Source organism: Colletotrichum higginsianum, chromosome 3 (assembly GCF_001672515.1).
Source record: "Colletotrichum higginsianum IMI 349063 chromosome 3, whole genome shotgun sequence".
NCBI classification, from domain to species: Eukaryota; Fungi; Ascomycota; class Sordariomycetes; order Glomerellales; family Glomerellaceae; genus Colletotrichum; species Colletotrichum higginsianum.
In genome coordinates, this window is record NC_030956.1 from 5,887,703 (window position 1) to 5,905,174 (window position 17,472).

General features: G+C 55.4%; 5 protein-coding genes across 5 annotated transcripts; 2 read left to right on the plus strand and 3 right to left on the minus strand.

Moving 5' to 3' along the window:
- Positions 1-1,729: 1,729 nt before the first annotated feature.
- On the plus strand, positions 1,730-3,482 carry CH63R_05327 (Phosphatidate cytidylyltransferase; the record flags this gene model as incomplete). The annotated part of the gene is made up of 5 exons (XM_018300302.1): positions 1,730-1,876; positions 2,027-2,408; positions 2,509-2,855; positions 2,917-3,381; positions 3,441-3,482. The coding sequence occupies 5 exons, from the start codon at positions 1,730-1,732 to the stop codon at positions 3,480-3,482; spliced, it is 1,383 nt and encodes a 460-aa protein (XP_018161548.1).
- Positions 3,483-4,432: 950 nt separating this feature from the next.
- On the plus strand, positions 4,433-5,359 carry CH63R_05328 (Class II Aldolase and Adducin domain-containing protein; the record flags this gene model as incomplete). Its single annotated transcript, XM_018300303.1, has 1 exon — positions 4,433-5,359. The coding sequence occupies one exon, from the start codon at positions 4,433-4,435 to the stop codon at positions 5,357-5,359; it is 927 nt and encodes a 308-aa protein (XP_018161549.1).
- Positions 5,360-5,528: 169 nt separating this feature from the next.
- Positions 5,529-10,361, minus strand: CH63R_05329 (ABC-2 type transporter; the record flags this gene model as incomplete). Its single annotated transcript, XM_018300304.1, has 2 exons — positions 5,529-7,351; positions 7,412-10,361. 2 exons carry the CDS (start codon positions 10,359-10,361, stop codon positions 5,529-5,531), a joined length of 4,773 nt encoding a protein of 1,590 aa, XP_018161550.1.
- A 1,701-nt stretch (positions 10,362-12,062) lies between these two features.
- Positions 12,063-13,241, minus strand: CH63R_05330 (NADH:flavin oxidoreductase/NADH oxidase; the record flags this gene model as incomplete). Its single annotated transcript, XM_018300305.1, has 1 exon — positions 12,063-13,241. The coding sequence occupies one exon, from the start codon at positions 13,239-13,241 to the stop codon at positions 12,063-12,065; it is 1,179 nt and encodes a 392-aa protein (XP_018161551.1).
- Positions 13,242-13,914: 673 nt separating this feature from the next.
- CH63R_05331 (Thiamine repressible genes regulatory protein thi1) lies at positions 13,915-16,215 on the minus strand (the record flags this gene model as incomplete). Its single annotated transcript, XM_018300306.1, has 2 exons — positions 13,915-15,897; positions 16,090-16,215. 2 exons carry the CDS (start codon positions 16,213-16,215, stop codon positions 13,915-13,917), a joined length of 2,109 nt encoding a protein of 702 aa, XP_018161552.1.
- Positions 16,216-17,472: the final 1,257 nt, after the last annotated feature.

The window sequence follows — 17,472 nt, forward strand, 5'->3', positions numbered from 1 at the left end:
AGCTGCTCCAGAGTCCTTTTAGCTCAGAAAGAAGCGACGAATGACAGAGCTCCCGCCTCACGCGATGGAGAGCTGGCTTGGACACCGGAACACGTCGCATAGTCGCAACTATCAGCACAAGCCGGCCAAAGCAGTACGTAGAGGAAGCAGTGTATGCGGGATAGCATGTGATGATGTCAACCAGCGTCGGGAGCATTGTGTGTCGGCTTGGCCGGAGGTGGGCATTCTCGTTCTGGGCCAATCTCAAGCAAATCGTCGGCCACGGGACTAAGCCACTCGGGACTGGGCCTTTCGCAACTCGGGCACAGGTTAGTCCCTGAGACGGGGGATGAGATTGTCGAGGCTGACCAACTCAACAAATTCGATGGACAGGGGATGCTGCTCAGGTTCCGTTTTTTGGAGCCGTGCGAGCATAGGGAGCAAGGGTAGCGAACTTGATGTTTTTGAGTCTTTAGATGGAGCAAAACTCAACTCGGGTCAGATTCTTGTCAGCTATTCCGCGTATTGAAAAAGAAGAAAGCGAAGCAGAATCAGCTCATGTTCGTTATGGCGGACTTTGACGAGCGACCCGGAGCCCGAGCCGAAGACGGTCCAATGATCCAATTGCAATCTGATCTGATTACCTACCTGCGCAAGTGGTGCACGCTACGTATCGTTATCCACTGGGGGGCTTACCTAATCTCCGCGTTTCCCGCATCCCAGCTCCAGAAGGCAAGACCTCCCCCGGGAGCTTGACGTAACCTCTGCCCCCTGGAGTCCCTTTCTCCTTGCCGCGCTAATTGCACCGTCATCACCCGCCTAGACCAGCTGCCTGGGTGCGCTGTCTGCTGTGTGCATTGTGCGTTGTGCGCTTGTTGGTCTGCCAACTGGCTGCACACACAAGTACATACAAGCCTCGGCTGGCTTACATCAGGGGAGATTATTCAAAAGAGAAAGAAAAATTGAAAGAGAACTGCAGAATATAGATCATAATATAACGGGAAGCAAAAGAAAAGACGGACAAGATAGAAGAACCAAGCGAGTCCCTAAAGAAGCAAACAGAGAAACAGAGTCTGCACCCACGGGTCTGGTTCCTGGTAAAGGAAAGGAAAAAAAAAGGGTGGACTTGTCGACACTGGCAGGTGCCGGTACCCGATACATGACAGTGCAGTAATGATACATCATTCTCCAGTCCGTGGGGTGCTCTTTTTCCAAGTACTCTGCACTAGTACTCAAGTACCTACCTCCCCGCCCACTCGCATTGCGCGCCAGCTGGTGCCTTTCCCGCCTTTCCGCCCCCCCCGTCAGTCTCTCCCTCTCTCTCTGCTGCTTTCGCTTTCGCGCCTTGCGTCTCTGTCTGTCTGTGTCCTCGGTTCAACACACAAACATCCACCGAAGAATCATCAACGCCGGCCCTTCGACCTTGCCGCGGCCACGATTCCCAAACCTACCAAACTCCTCTGCTCAACTCTCCGATCAAAGTCCCCCGAACTCGAACTCGAACCTGACCTCGCCTGTCTGTCTAGTGCAACCCCACAACAGAAGAGAGTACCTCACCACCCGGCCTAATTTGCGCCGGCCCTCCGCCTCCAATCTTTGCCGCATCCGAACCTCCCGCTCTGCGATCCTTTCACGACGACAGCCTTTTCCAACTCCTTCGTCGCGTCGACCGAGTCTCCTGCTTCACCAGTAGACGCTGCCGACCGTCGCTCTCTCTTCCCCACGGCCCGCGAAACTCGCGCACACAGACATGATGGCACGCACGCGGAGGGGGGTTAAGTTTCCTCACAAGACCAACGGCCATGGTGACGGCCGTCGCTCGAGCTTCAGCGACGTCAGCGAAGATGGTTCGCCCTCCAAGCTCAAGACAGGCGCTGCCCTGGGCAACATCGCCGAAGTAAGTAAGCAAGCAAGCAAGCACATCCTCCCTTTCCCCTGCTTCTGTGTTGTGCCGTGCTCTACCTGTACCATCATGTCGACCAAGAAGATTCGTCCGCTGCCCTCCCCTACCATGCTCGTCACTAACATGCCTCGTTCCTTACAGCAGCCTACCAAATCCCCCGAGGAGGAGAAGCGCGAAGCCTACGAGAAGAAGAAGGCAAACTTCCTGACCCGTACCTTTTGGACATTTGTCATGTTCGCTGGCTTCTTCGCCGCCCTCGTCATGGGCCACATCTACATCATTTGCATCATGACCGCCATCCAGATCATTTCCTTCAAGGAGGTCATTGCCATCGCCAGCGTGCCCAGCCGCGCCCGCCAGCTGCGCTCCGCCAAGAGCCTTAACTGGTACTGGCTGGCCACCACCATGTACTTCCTCTACGGCGAGAGCGTCATCTACTACTTCAAGCACATCGTCCTGGTCGACAAGGTCTTGCTGCCTCTGGCAACCCACCACCGCTTCATCAGCTTCATCCTGTACATCTTTGGTACGTCATGTCTCGGCGCCGCCCCGACTGATTTCCCCTTCCAACCTAGCAGGAACTCGCTCTGTGGCATACATGTACTGACGCAACGGACTTCTGGCAGGTTTTGTCTTCTTTGTTACCTCGCTTCAGGCCGGCCACTACAAGTTCCAGTTCACCCAGTTCGCCTGGACACACATGGCCCTGTACCTTATCGTCGTCCAAGCCCACTTCATCATGAACAACGTCTTCGAGGGCATGATTTGGTTCTTCCTTCCGGCCGCTATGGTCATCACCAACGACATCTGGGCCTACCTCTGCGGAATCACGTTCGGCCGCACTCAGCTGATCGCCCTCTCTCCCAAGAAGACGGTCGAGGGATTCGTCGGCGCGTGGGTCTTTACCATCATCTTCGGCATGCTCCTGACCAACGTCTTGATGCGCTCTGATTTCTTCCTCTGCCCTGTTAATGTGAGTAACTCCCTCGTCCGGCCTCCTTTGTCGACGCGCGCGCGGCTGCTAACTCAACCAGGACTTGGGCGCAAACATTTTCACCGGTCTCGAGTGCACGCGCAACCCCGTTTTCAACCCCAAGACATACAGCCTGCCGCCTCTGTTCTTTCTGCCGCCCAACATGCACCAGACCTTCTCCTTCACCGTGGCCCCGATGCAGCTCCACACACTGGTTCTCGCAACCTTTGCCTCTTTGATCGCTCCCTTCGGCGGATTCTTCGCCTCAGGCCTCAAGCGCACTTTCAAGATCAAGGACTTTGGCGACTCGATTCCCGGCCACGGCGGCATGACAGACCGCATGGACTGCCAGTTCATCATGGGTTTCTTCACCTACATGTACTACCACTCTTTCATCGCCCTCCACAAGGTTAATCTCGGCAGTGTCATGGAGATGGCCGTCACTGGGTTGACCGTGGAGGAGCAGCTCGAGCTGGTGAGGGGTATGGGCCGTTATCTCAGCAACCAAGGAGTCTGGGGAGAGGAGGTTTGTGCCCCCAACTTATTGTTCGACGTGGGGCTACCTATACTGACCAACTTTGCTAGATCATCCGGTGCCTGGACAAGGCTGCGCAAGCCAAGAGGTGAAGGGAAAACCCCCGACGAGCGATACCGGGGCAGCGGATCACCGGCAGCATACTGCTATTTTAATGACGAAGTAATGCGAAATCTGGGACAATGTGCAGACTCGAGTGACGAGGCACCTTCCATTCCCCGATTTTTCAAGGAGAGTGACGAAGAGCTGTTTTTGGCGTCAGGCAGCTGGGGAAGAGGTAGGACTGCGCAACGCGACGGGTAAACAAAAGCATCTGCGTAATGACGACGACGACGGTCGTCGTGAAGAGAATTTCTTGGTTTATGACGGGCGGGTGGAATTTGCATGGACTCGCTGCTGTAACATCATACATACCCTCTCGCGACCTTTTTTTCTTCAACATGACACGTCTCACTCTCCACGTCGCGCGCGGCATGCCAATTCGTGATCTGGCCCGAATGCTTCTGTGCATGTTTTGTATCCTCTCTTTGCCAATTAAAGATTCGTGGATGAATCGAGATGGCCGGAGCAAGTCTTCCGCGGAGCCGGGGATGTGCGCCACATGGAAGCCGATATCCGGCAGGCCGAATATTTGGACCGGGCCGGTTGGTTCCCGGTCTTCCGGTCGTTGTTTGGAGAAGCGATCCCGGTCGTACACGCCTGCCTACCTTATCTCGTCCCCGCAAACGCATGCCCCCGCTCCGGTAAAACCAACGCAGGGTATGAGACCCCGAATGACATTTACGGCTTTCGTAAGTGGCGCCTTATCAATCGAGCATCTCCATCCCCATCTTTGTATCCGTCTCCATCCGTCCTCTGCAGAGAACAATTTCGACTATTCTCACCAACTTAGTACTGCTGAAAGACTCCGTCCGGTTTGACCTTTACTAGGCCACCCCATCCTGTTCTATTCATTCACTCGGTCCCTTTCCCCTCTCCCCGCGGAGCCCTTTCATCTACGGAGCCCGTAACCGATCGCTGGACAGACAGACACACCCCCACCATGGCCCCGTCCGCCGTTGCCAACGACGCCGAGTCCCCAGTCGCAGAGGCCCGCGGTGCCGCCGTCGTGCCCAAGGAGGCATCGCACACCAAGCACGGCCATGAGCTCGTCAATAAGACGCCCCTGCAGGCCATGTCCCACGGCGACGTCGTGCTCGCCGGCATCCCCGAGTTTCCCGACTTCGCGTCCAAGCGTCAGTGGCAGCTCGAGCACATGGCCGCCGCGTTCCGCCACTGGGCCCGCGAGGGCTACGTCGACGGCATGAGCGGCCACATCTCGGTCCGGGACCCCGAGTACCACGACGCCTTCTGGACGAACCCGCTCGGCCGCCATTTTGGACTGCTCAAGGCCAGCGACATGATCCTCGTCAACCTCGACGGCGCCGTCGTCGGCGGCAACCGCTCCAAGCCGCCCAACACGGCCGGCTTCCTCATTCACGCCGCCGTCCACAAGGCCCGCCCGGACGTCCATGCCGTCTGCCACAGCCACAGCCTGCACGGCAAGGCCTGGTCCGTCTTCGGCCGCCGCCTCGAGATGCTCACCCAGGACGCCTGCAAGTTTCGCGGCGACGCCCACAGCGTCTACAACAGCTACGGCGGCGTCGTCCTCGGCCCCGAAGAGGGCGAGGCTATCGCCAAGGCGCTCGGTCCCAGGGGCAAGGGCTGCATCTTGCGGAACCACGGCCTGTTGACCGTCGGCCAGACCGTCGACGAGGCTGCCTTTCTCTACACCTCCATGGAGCGCAGCTGCCGCGTCCAGCTGCTGGCCGAGGCGGCCGCCGCCAACGGGCTGGAAAAGGTCCTGATTACGGATGAGGAGGCGCAGTTCAACTTTGACGTCGAGAGCGACCCGGAAATCTGCTACTGCGAGTTCCAGGTGTATTATGACTTGGAGGACGAGTTGACGAATGGTGCCTTTAAGAAGTAGATGTAGATGCAGCGTCGTCACCGTCAGCTGGTCTGAACCTCGGACAAAAGTGGCATTTACAGTAGTCTAATGGGCAATGAACGAGTCTTGTGATTAAACAGAATGGAATACAACATTATTTGAATCTGAACAACTCTATAGCATGGCATTCTATCTACCATACCACCAGTTATCCACTACCGCCCTTCTTCGTCTTCATTGTCAGCATGATCTTCTTGAAGGGGTTTTTACCCCTGAACTTGAGCCAGGTCCCGAGATAAACGACGAGGTAGTTGAACACGATGAACCCGCAAAAGATGCCAAAGTCGCGCCAGATGTTGCTGTAGTACACACTGAATCCCGCACCAAACTCGTCGCCGACGGCATACTGACAGAACTCGCAAACACCTCCGTCTCCCGTCTGCACAAATCCTCCGGCTTGCTGAATGTAGGGCTGCGTGTACTCTTCGCAGGACTGGTTCGGAGGCGGTTGGTACCTAGCGAACTCGTCCGGCGCGCAACGAACGGGCTGTTCATGGATCGCAACGCCGAGGAAAGCCTCGAGCAAGTAGTGAAAAGGTGTAAGCCAGTACATCCACGGTCTCCAGAAGCTGTTGAGCTGCATTGGAGGCACGACAACACCGCAGAAACTGACGACGAAAAGGAAGAAGATGGGAACCAGCAGAGACGCGAGAAGCTCATTGGGGGCAAAGGCGGCGATGCCCTGGCCGAAGCTGACGTAATACAGCTCGAAGAGGACGACGAGGAGGAAGGCAAAGCCCGAGTTGAAACTGGGCAGGCGCCACCCAAAGACACCCCACCACCAGCAGTTGAAGTAGACGGCGCCGGCGACGATGGCGTAGGGGATCTCGGCCAGCACGGCGGCCGTCGTCCACGCGAACCAGCTGTAGATCTTGGCGTTGTTCTCGCGCGACTGGAAGATCTGCCGCGACTGCAGGAACACGGGCTGGAGCTGCTGGATGAGGGGCGGGCTGATGGTGAGCGTCATGAAGATGGAGAAGAGCCGGTTCTGGTAGTCGATGGACGAGTAGCCGATCTTGTAAAAGGTGAAGGTGTTGAAGAGGCCGGTGAGGATGTGCAGCATGAACTTGCCGACGATGTAGTTGGGCGTGCGCCAGTACGCGATGAAAGACCGCTTCACGACGGCCATGGTCTGCGTCGCCAGCGGCATGGCGTACTCGCGATCGTCCTTGAGGCTCTTGGAGGGCTCGACGTCTCGTCTGCTGGACAGCATGTCGTCGATCTCGCGGGACCGAGTCTTCTTGTGCTCGGACTGTGCCCACACATCGCCCCAGTCCTTGCCCTTGTAGTTGGGGTCGCCCGCGCCGATGGCTTCGAGCATGTACTCGGCCGGGTTGCTGTTGGGGGGGCACTTGTGGGCGCCGTTCGACTCGAAGTATTGGATGAGCTCCTGGCTGTCATGCCCCAGGGGCCCGTGGTACGCAACCCGGCCGCCTGCCTTGAGAAGCAGAAGCTCGTCAAAGTCCTCGAACAGGACCGCCGACGGCTGGTGGATGGTGCAGAGCACGGCCTGGCCGGCGTCTGCCAGCTTGCGGAGGAAGCGGACAATGTTGAAGGCGGCGCCGGAATCAAGACCCGACGTCGGCTCGTCCAGGAACATGAGCAGCTCGGGCTTCGACGCCAGTTCGACCCCGATGGTGAGTCTCTTGCGCTGCTCTGCGTTGAGGCCCTCGCCCACTTTGCCGATCGTGGCCCCGGCGATGTCGCGCATCTCGAGGAGGTCGATGATGGTCTCGCAGTAGTCGAACTTTTCCTTCTTGGGTACCTCGCGCGGTTGACGAAGGAGGGCGGAGAACTGCAAGGCCTCCCGGACTGTTGCCGTGGGCTCGTGGATGTCCATCTGCTCGGCGAAGCCGGTTGCCCGCTGGAAGGACTTGGGGAGGGGTCGACCGTCGACAAGGAACTCGCCTGTGATGGTTCCAAAGTTGAGACGTTGAGCCAGGGCATTAAGCAGGGTTGTCTTTCCGGCGCCTAGCAATCGTCAAGTCAGTCGTTGCCAGTCATACATAGTAATCAAAGCTTTCAACATACCAGAGGCACCCATCAGGGCAGTAAGTTTGCCTGGGCGGACATAGCCATCGACGTCCTTCAACAAGGCGCGCTCGCCCTTCTCGTACGGAATGACGTAGTTGACGTTGCGGAATGTGAATACAGCCTCGTTTCGAGCCACTTGCCTCATCGTCTCCTGGTCACTCTTCTCCTTGGTCGGCATGTCGGCCGTCGCGGTTTCGGTACCGTTGCTCGGTTTGCCAGACTCCTCATCGCCCTTCTTCTCTCGGCCGCCGGTGGCAATGTTTTCTTCTAGCTTTTGGGGGACCTGTCCGCGCTTGAAGACCGTGATGGCACCGCCTCCGGTGTTGGGCTTCATGCGCTCCATGCCCAAGGCAGTCAGGAGGACAAATGTGATGAAGAAAGCCCAGAGGAAGCCGAAGTTGCGCCACAGATGGGAACGACTGTAGGAGAACGAAGCCTCGATGTAGCTGGAACCAGGCACAATAGTCTGACCCGGCGGACTTCCCGCGAGGGCGCAGCCCTGGTACTCTGGTGACGCGTTGGGTCCTTGGGGAACCAAGTAGGGCGGGCCGCATTCGAGTTGACGGTTGTAGAACTCGTTGGACATCAGGCACTCGAAGCCGTACTGAAGCCAGTTGATCCATCGCAGCCACCCGAACCATGGGCGCATTGAGCCAGGTGGAATCAGGTATCCGGTGTAGACCACTATGATCTGCACAGATAGCCCAGTGAACCTGGTCGCATCGTCCAGGGTTTTGCACCAGGCCGAGATGGCGCGGAAGAATGCGTAGGTGACCATGGTGACCAACCAGATGATGAGCGTGGCGATGAAGAACTGCGACGCTGTCCTTGCCAAGTTGGCCATCCAGTAGATGATGACGTTGAAGAGGAAAACCTGGATGAATACCAACGGCACGTCGACGACCGTCTGGGCGATGGCGAAAGCGGCGGGCCGGTAGAAGGAGAAGGACTTGTGTTTGAGCAGGATGGGCTTCGACTCAAAGGCCGAAGTCTGTTCGGCAAGGGCCAGAAGCGCGTTGAACAAGAGGAGGAAGAACAGAGTGCCGCCGCGGGGAAACGCGCCGGCGGCGGTGTTGGGGAGGTTGTAGAACAAGCTGCCGACGATGAGGCCCTGGAAGACCAGGCCTCCCCATTTGCCAAAGAGAGACCCTCGATCGCCTGCCATGACCATGAACTGGCGTTGCGTGCAGTACATGACCTGCTTGTGGAACGGGATCTCGTAGTTCTTCGTCTCGGTCTTCTTGGATTCGTGCTGCTGACGCTGCTCCATCTGTTGGGCAAGCTGAGACTCAAAGTCTTGGACATCGCGCAGGTTCCTCTGGTACGCGTCACTGTTTCTGTACGCGGCGTCGAATGCTTCGGGCGTCCGGGGTATGCGGTCTTCCCAACCCTCGCGGATGTGGCGCTCATGCTTGTCGGTGACCGAGGTGAGGAAGTCGGCGGTTGTCCACCGGTCCGGGCAGTCGAAGCCAAGATCGACAAAGTACTGCTTAGCCTCTTCAGAACGTCCGTAGTAAAGGCATTTGCCAGAGTCAATCAGCAACACCTTGTCGACGAGGTCGTACAAGGACTCGCCGGCTTGATACAGCGACACGGCCGTCGACGTCTCTGCCATGTTGGTCATGGCCCGGATCGACCGGACGTACTCCACGGCAGTGCTGGCGTCGAGGCCTTTGCTGGAGTTGTCCCACCCCTGAACGGAGGCACGGGTGATCATGGCCTCGGCAATGCTGACACGCTTTCTCTCGCCGCCAGAAACACCTCGGACGTATTCGTTACCGACCTTGGTCCCAAGCGTATGCTCGATCCAGAATAGCTTCGTAGCGACCCTCATGAACTCTTCAATATAGTCTTTCCTGCTTTCTCCGTCGAGCCTCGACTCCTTGCCGGGAGTACGTGTCTGAAGAGCGAAGTTGAGGGTTCTCTGGACAGTAAGCGTTGGGTAGTGCAGGTCGTCCTCTGGGTTGTAAATGATCTCCCCGCGAAACTTCTTGCTCATCTCCTCGGAAGAGGCACCCCCGTAGGTGACCTCTCCCTCGATGGCCTCAAATCCCGCTCGCTGGTTGCAGAAAGCCTTGAGAAACGTGCTGCAACCGGAACCGGGGCGGCCAAGAACGAGGAGAAGCTCACCCGGGCGAACACAGCCGTCGAAGTGACTGATGAGATCGCGCACCGGGGGCTTTGCAAAGGCAGCTTTCGGCCCGTGGGAGAGAAGGACCTTGATCTTGCGCGGCAGACCGAGGAAGATGTCGCCAACCGTGGGCTGCAGACTGGCGCCCACGCCCACGCCTTTGACAGTGAGATCGCGAAAGATAACACCGCTGTGTCTCGTCTTTTCTTCCTCGCTCTGTTCCTGGCGTGCTCGGCCGAAAATCCGAGACATGAGACGCTCGACCTCCTGTTGTTCCTCTCCCTGTTCAACGTCGGACTGATTTGTTGCGTTCGTGCGGCGGCGTGACAAGACCCGAAAGATATCATCCTCAGTGAGGTTGCTGCTTTGGCTGCGAGCATTGGGTCGTTTGGTGGTGCTCGTGTTGGTCTTTAGGGGCGCAAATTGGGTGCTTTCGGTAGGAGACAAGACGTCCGAAGAAGCCGACGAGGGCGTCGAATCATCAGCCAAAGCGACTGGCTTCTGTGAAGTCTCGTTCGACCTTTGAAAGGCTTGGCCGCTGTCCGCTGCCGTGGCGCCATTGCCCGAGAGGGTGACGGTGGAAGACGAAGCATCGTCACGAACAGTCGAGGTATTCGCTGCAAAGTAGTTCGTGGAGGTGTGAGATTGGAATCTCTGCGCCGACTCCAAGTCATGGCTGGGGGCGTTGGCGATGTTCTGCTGGGCATCGTTGGAAAAGCTCATGGGCGTAGGACGACCGCTGGCCGGGGCGAAGCTGGGCGTCTCGGGGAAGCCGCCGGGGATGTCACAGTCCCGAGGAGTGGGTTTCTCGTCCATTTTGGTTGAAGCAAAACTCAAGATAACGCGACGCAAAAGCTTTGTTGCAATATGCAACCGAGACACGAAGAGAGATCCAACATATGACTTTCGTTACTGAGAAGTGCGCGGCAAAGTGTGGTAGATGAATAGCATAGAGGACTGGGTCAACGGGGCAAGACCATTCAACACCAGCATGCATGAGACAAGAAATATGTCAGGACCAGTCTGCCAAGGCATTCGCTTCTACTGAGAACGAACCACATGCCAATCAGGAAGACTCTAGAGCACTGGATCGTATTATCATGAGTGACGCAAACGAACACTAGCAGCTGAAATGAGTGCAATTCGCAGCAGCAAAGCAACGGCGTTCGGTCTTCAGTTTCCGCCGGCCGGCGGTCGAGTCAAGATCTATGACGGTGTGTATCGAAGTTGTTGCTAGTAATCCCACTTTGGTCGCGTCACACACAGCGCAGCGTTTGGGGGGGGGGGTATCGTTTTGGAGCCATGTGGAGACGGCCGATTTTTCTTCTTTCTTTTAAAAATCAACGAGCCTCATCTGGAACATTTAACACGTTCTTTCGTCATAGATCCACGGAGCCACGCGATGGGTGTTGGCGCTGACAGGTTCTTGGGGCGATCTGCACGCACCATGACCGATTGGGGCTACCTGCTAGCCGCTGATTCCCAGCCCATCGGGCTTTTAACATGGGAATCCACGGACATTGTGCCCTTCCGAAATGTGCGAGACGCGACGCGACCGCCGACCATCAGGGCGCACTGTCTCATACCATACAGGCTGGTGATAATGGGTAACAGCGGATGAATTCATCGAGGCATGTATACTACTGGGGGCTTTCTGTAGCAATCCAAATGTGCTGCGTCCGGCCACACAATCTGCCGACCCTTGATTGGCCACCTGGATACTAGCACCGGTATGGATGGATGGGCACAAAGATGCCCAAGACTGGTTGGTCAACAACGATTGGTGTCCTCAGGCTTAGACTTCCTACTTGGGACACACGTCTGTTCGATCCCATGTTGTGCAGAGTACTGTGAGATGACAATTTTGTAAGGGATGCGACGCAGGTCTTGATCCGAATTTTGGTGTGTTAGCTAATCCAACGACGAAACGAAAATCGTTCGGGCAACTAACTTGACAATGTCGAAGTAGGCTTAAATGGTCTGAAGATTTAACGTGTTTGGGGATGGTTCAATTAGTCTTTTCAGGGTCTGTTTTTTTTTGCGAGGAACGTGTGGGGGAAGAAAAAGGTGAGAAGAAATAAGGAAAAAGGAGAAGGTAATGGGAGCTCAGAATACTATCTTGATGGGAAAAAGAAAAAAAAGAAGGAACCCCCCCCCCCCCTACAGAAGAATCCTTAGAGTAGCGGAAGATGAGGCCGGTGATGGAAAGACGGACGGAAGCCAGAGTGGGGACTGCCCGGCCCCATCCGGATTCCCCTGGGAGATTCCCCTAGGAGGAAGATACCGCAAGCCCTCGGCTCGGGGAAGGGGTATTTTCAAGTTTACTTCATATAGTACAGTTTTGAGAATATGGTTCTAGCTCCACGGTAACCGGCTGCCAATACACTTTTCATCATTCTTGTAGCTTGCTCTCGATATTCTATACGCCCAAGATCTAATTCCTATTGTTTCATGATATGTACAACAAAAAAGGCAATGCAAAACAAAACGGCCAGTCATGACCCATGAAAAAACCGCTTATTTGGCATTCGATTCCAGGTTTGCCACTCCCCATTCTCTCCGCGCGTCAATGTATTCTTGGCTGAAAGTGTAGTCGTTGTAGCCGATCTCAGAGCCCTTGATGTAGAACGAAAACCGGTGGTACTTCGTAAGAGGCACACCGTGCTTGATGCGCCATACGAGGTCAGGGTTGGCGAGGAAGCTCCTTCCAAAAGCAACAATGACATCCCACTTTGCGTAGTGCTCCTCCAGTGCTCGAGAGGCAGTCTCGGGGCTGTAATTTCCGGCCACAATCACAGGCGACAGGTTGTCCCAGATGTCGAGGATGAAGTCGAGCGTTTGCTCAGCCCCCGAGTCCAGGTCGGGGCTCAATAGCTTTGCAGGGTCGCCACGGGCCTCGACCAACGACAAGTACGCAAAGGGAGCGTTCATCTTCTTGAGTTCCTTGATGATGTAGGAATACTGGCCATGAATGTCCGATGACTCGGCACCCTGGAAGGAGGCGTACGGGGATAGCCGGAGTGCCACCCTCTCAGCGCCGATGGCCTCAACGACTGCCTTGACAACCTCGAGGAGGAGTCGGGATCGATTCTCGATTGAACCACCCCACCTGTCGGTTCGTTGGTTGACTGAGTCGGACAGAAACTGGTCGAGAAGGTAGCCATGTGCCCCGTGGATCTCGACTCCGTCGCCGCCGGCGTCGACAACTCTCTTCGCCGTGTCTACAAAGTCCTGGATAACACCCAGAATCTCGTCTTCTGTCATTGCTTCGGGGACAGCAGCGCCAGGCTCCATGGGGACGGCGCTGGATGACCGGAACTTGTAACCGCGCTCCTTCTGGTATTCGGGATCGGCGGCACGTCCCTGTGCCCAGATCTGCTGGAACCACACCGACTTGTTGTCGTGGACCGCGGCGATGACCTTTCGCCAAGCAGCAACTTGCTCATCGGTAACGAAAGCCGGGCCTTGCCGCACTCCAGTCTCCTGCATTGACGTGCCGGTAGCCTCGGAGATGATCAGGGTGCCGGGAGTGGAGGCGCGCTCGCCATAGTATCTTGGGACGAAAGGCTTGGCCACGTGGTTCGTGTCGTTGCGGTACCGCGTCAACGGCGCCATTGCTATGCGGTGGTTGAGCTGGGCATTGCCGATCTTGAGCGGCTTGAACAACTTGCTCTCCGAGATGTTGGTGGGAGCCATGGTGATTTGGTGAGTATGAAAGGGTCGACCTGGATTACAGGATGGTAGTAAGCAGGTGTCTGGTGAGTTTACAGAACAGTCGGCTTCTGATGTGAGTGAAGACGGTTCTTGCGATATAAGCCGGGGTTTTTATTTTTATTCTTAATTGGCTGGGTGGAGATGATGACTGAGGGTGTTGGAAATGATGACTGAGAGTGATGGGGAATGATGACTGAGGTGACGGGGATGGTGGCTTAGGATGCTGAAGATCAAGGGAAAACGGTGCCTTCTATCAGGAGGGGATATTCATCATTATATGTTCTACAATTAATCTTGGTTCCTTGTTTTCTTTGTGACGTTTTGTCATGATAGAAACCGAGTCAGCAACGAAGGACTGATTCGTGATGCAGTGGGCAACTCCGCAACTCCGGCTTGGCGTCTTATCAAGCAAGGAATCATTCCGCGATTCCGTTGCCGATCGGACTTTAGGAGCCCCACGTGCATTGCACAACACAGCACATACGTGTAAATTGTGGGATCAAGAACACAGGTCTATCGATTTGTAAGGTTGGAGGCCACTCTTGTGTTCCCTCTTCAGGAGCTCAACCTTGCTTCCATCGACAACGGCGCAACTTTCGACCGCGTCCTCACACACGCCGCCGTTATGTCCTAATCTGCACACTTGCCCAGCTAATCAGTTGTTACCCTGCGTAGACACTTCAACCGGCAGACTTAGATCGCCTAGCCCAAACATGCCCATGTCGGCCCAGGAATCTACGCCAACAGCCAGTTGCAGGAAGTCAAATCCTTGTCCCCCGAAGGTAGAAAGACTATCCATCGACCCATCAACCATTCTGTCTGGGAACCCGTCGCCTGTGGAAGAGTCTCCATGGCCAGTTGGTACATCGTTAGATGCAGCTTCAGATGCGTCCCAGCTAGCATTTGAGCGGGACATGGATGCCGCAATATCAATCTTCTCACAGAGCATGCGGACGACAACTGCGGCGTTCGCCGCAGTTCCAAAGCTTGCCCCGAAAGTATCAAAAACGGATAATGTGAGGTCGAGAGCATTTCTAGCTGGTGATGCGGAAGGATGACTTGGCGAGGCAAGTATGAACCCGGCCAAAGTGATGGCCGCATTCCACTGCCATTGGAAGGCTTCGTGCCATCCATCCAAAATGGCGGTGGACGAAAGTGCCTGCAGGGTGATCTTTGACAGCGCAATGGCATGATCGACGCTTCTGATGGCCATGGCCTCGGCCAGACTGCCTTGCGATGGCTCCGAGCCGAAAGAGACAAAGGGGCGAAAGAGGTTCCCGCACATGTGATGGTACTCCAGTTCCAGAAGCAGCCGTTGTCTTTGGAGCCAGAGAGGTGCGTATTGCTCAAAAATGAGTGCCGTGCCGTCAGTTGAGAGTGGGCAGCCCTGTGTCTCGCGGTGGGTCTTGAGCGCATCGGGCACATTTTCGGCCCATTTGTCGAGGGCGAGTGTATGAGAAGATAGCTGACATGCCGCCTTTTCCAGGGACGAAGCATCGTCCCACATTGTCTTGTCAACTGTGAGGCCATAGTCCTGACTGTACAGCGCTGTGTGAGCTGCCCGCACTGTTCTGAATAGGTTCAACTGGTGAAGACTGAAGCTCAACCAGGTCGCGTTGCTCGCAATAGGCGCAAAAGTCGAACCCGACAAGACGGAAGTCCCAAGCTGGTCATCGGGAAGTTGCGGCATGGCGTGTGAGCTGCTATGGAGCAGAAAAGGGCGGCCCAGCTTCATTCCGATTTTACTGTCCAGAAGGTAGACGGCCCACCAAAGTCGTCTTCTGTGTTGACGTTCCGCTTCCGCCATTGTCGGTGAAGGATCTATGTGAAGACCGAGCATGTAGGCTGTGCGCACCGCAAGACCGCCGATGTTGTCCGCCATGTTGTGGAACGACGCGCCGCAAACATATAGGGCCGACAGCAGGTGGCATTGCAACGTTGATATTGTCGGGCTTTCCATTTCGCCCGCCAGCAAAGCCTGTGCACGTCGATAGTGCCATCGGCCAGCAATAGTTGAGTCATTGTCTTCCACAATCCTTCCCTGACAGCCGGAGGGCATAGTAGATGCGCCATACTGCATGCACATGGCGACAACGATATCGACCAATGCCGAGGGCTTTCGAACATGACCCGGTGGCACGTCCACGTACAGTGCTTGATATGCTTTCTTGAACTCGGCTTCGTTGACGATGGCGAAAACTGAGGTGTGATATGTCTGCCAGAACAAATTGACGAAGAATTCTTCCTGAATGGAGTTCAAATAAACTCCTCGGCTGGCATGGTCGGCAAGAGGTCTCAGAAGACGAGAAGCGTCACCGACAACAGTTGGTAAGCGGCTACCCGGTGGGGCGCTCCGTCCTGAGCGTAGAAGCATATGATCGGGCTGGTCGTGTTCAACCTCGGTACTGAGGAATACCCCAAGACGATGGATGAAGAAGTAGAGCGATGACGTTCCAAACCAAGTACTGCTGGGTGAGCGTGCAGGTCGAAGGAGGGCGCCCTCCCGAAGCAAGCTGGCTGGTCTTTTACGGCCGACACTCTCGGCATCGGGAGTTGGGGTCGACGGCGAATCCGGGGTTCGTGGCAGGGGTTCTAGATTTCGTCCTAGTAAGATGGCGGAAGGACTGTTGCGATGCTTCTGGAGCTCATTTTCCAGTTCCCTAACCCTCTGCCTCAGTCGATCTATCTCTTCATGGGCTTGGGACAGGGTACATGTCCTGGTCGTGCTGGTATTGCTACACTGCTGTGACCGGGTTTTGCAATTGAAACACGGAGAGCCGTCGTCGCATTTGATGCGTCGCAAGCGACATGCATCGCAGGCCCTACTTACTTGCCTCCGTCTCCGCCTGATGAGGCCCGTCACCTCTGAGGGCTGCGGGGACTGAGGGAATTGAGGGGACGGGATGAGATTGGCCATTGATTCAATTTCGGCCGAGGGGATATCTCGAACTTGCATCTCTGAAGGGATATGATACTCGGACACTCTTAGGCGGAAATAGAATAGCTCGTCACAGTGAATCGAGTAAGCGCCCGTGCAATGAGTGACGATGATGGAACAGCATGAACAGAGGTTGTCAGAATCCGTCAGAGACACCGTGTTTTGCGCCCGCCTTGTCACACCGGCTTGGGGTTGTCAGCAATGAGTGAGCGAGTGGGGTTCCTCGCCGGCAATGGTTCGGAGAGACGGAGTTGATCCAATTGGTCAGGTTGTATGCAACCGCGGCCGTCTTCGTCCTCGGCATAATGATACCTAGAGTTTTGGAGTAGGGCAAAGGGGGAGAATCAAATGACAATGACTACGAACGAATGCGGCGAGCAAGAGAAAGAAAAAGAAAAAAAAAAGGAAGAAGAAAGCCCAAATAGCAGGACCCGGCTCCAATGCATAATGGCGGAGGCGTTAAGAAAAGCATTGTGTTTTAGACCAGGATCAGAAAGTGTATGGAGAACGATGTTAGAGATGCCGACCCACGACTACCACACAACTTTGCAGCGAGCCCCGAAGAACCGAAATCTCATGACAAAGTCTCTGTGCGAGTAGCATGAGATCTATCCTCCCTCGAAAGAAGTCAATATACACAAGTTATTCATAAAGAAATTTGGCGAAGCTACTGCAGCTTTTGTAAGATTGCTAAATAAGTAACATACCCAATCACACGTGAAATCATCATCCATTTCGTACGCAGATATCTGGGACCAAGAACCCTCTCTTGGAAGAGAAAAACTTCTAAAAAAACGCATTTGACGTTGAAGATGCACAGAAAAACAAGGCTGAACTTCAAAGCCCGAGATTCTCAGATTTTCAAAAGTGGCAGACCTAGGGGCAAGAAATTGCTCTTGATGGCAAGTGAACAACGCAGCCGACTAGACACCGATATTATTGTATCCCCCCTTTCCATATATTTCTTACAGAGCCAAGAGTGATTCGAGAGATCATGAAGCCTCCGGTCTTCGGTGATACGATGCCCAGCAATTGAAGTCCGAGAACGTAGATGTCGACAGCGTTAGGCTTGGGTAACAGTCCCTGCAATCATTAATTGCGTATCCACCCCGCGACCTTCCTATTTCGAGCCCCAATGCAATGTTAAAGCCCCCCTGGTGCGTTCAAGACCCGGAAATACGAGATCCTGCTCGTTCGATGGCATGACCCCTATCTGATGGCTTGCAAATGACATTGTGTCTGATTGTGCTCGGACCCAGAAAGCTCATTCAAGCT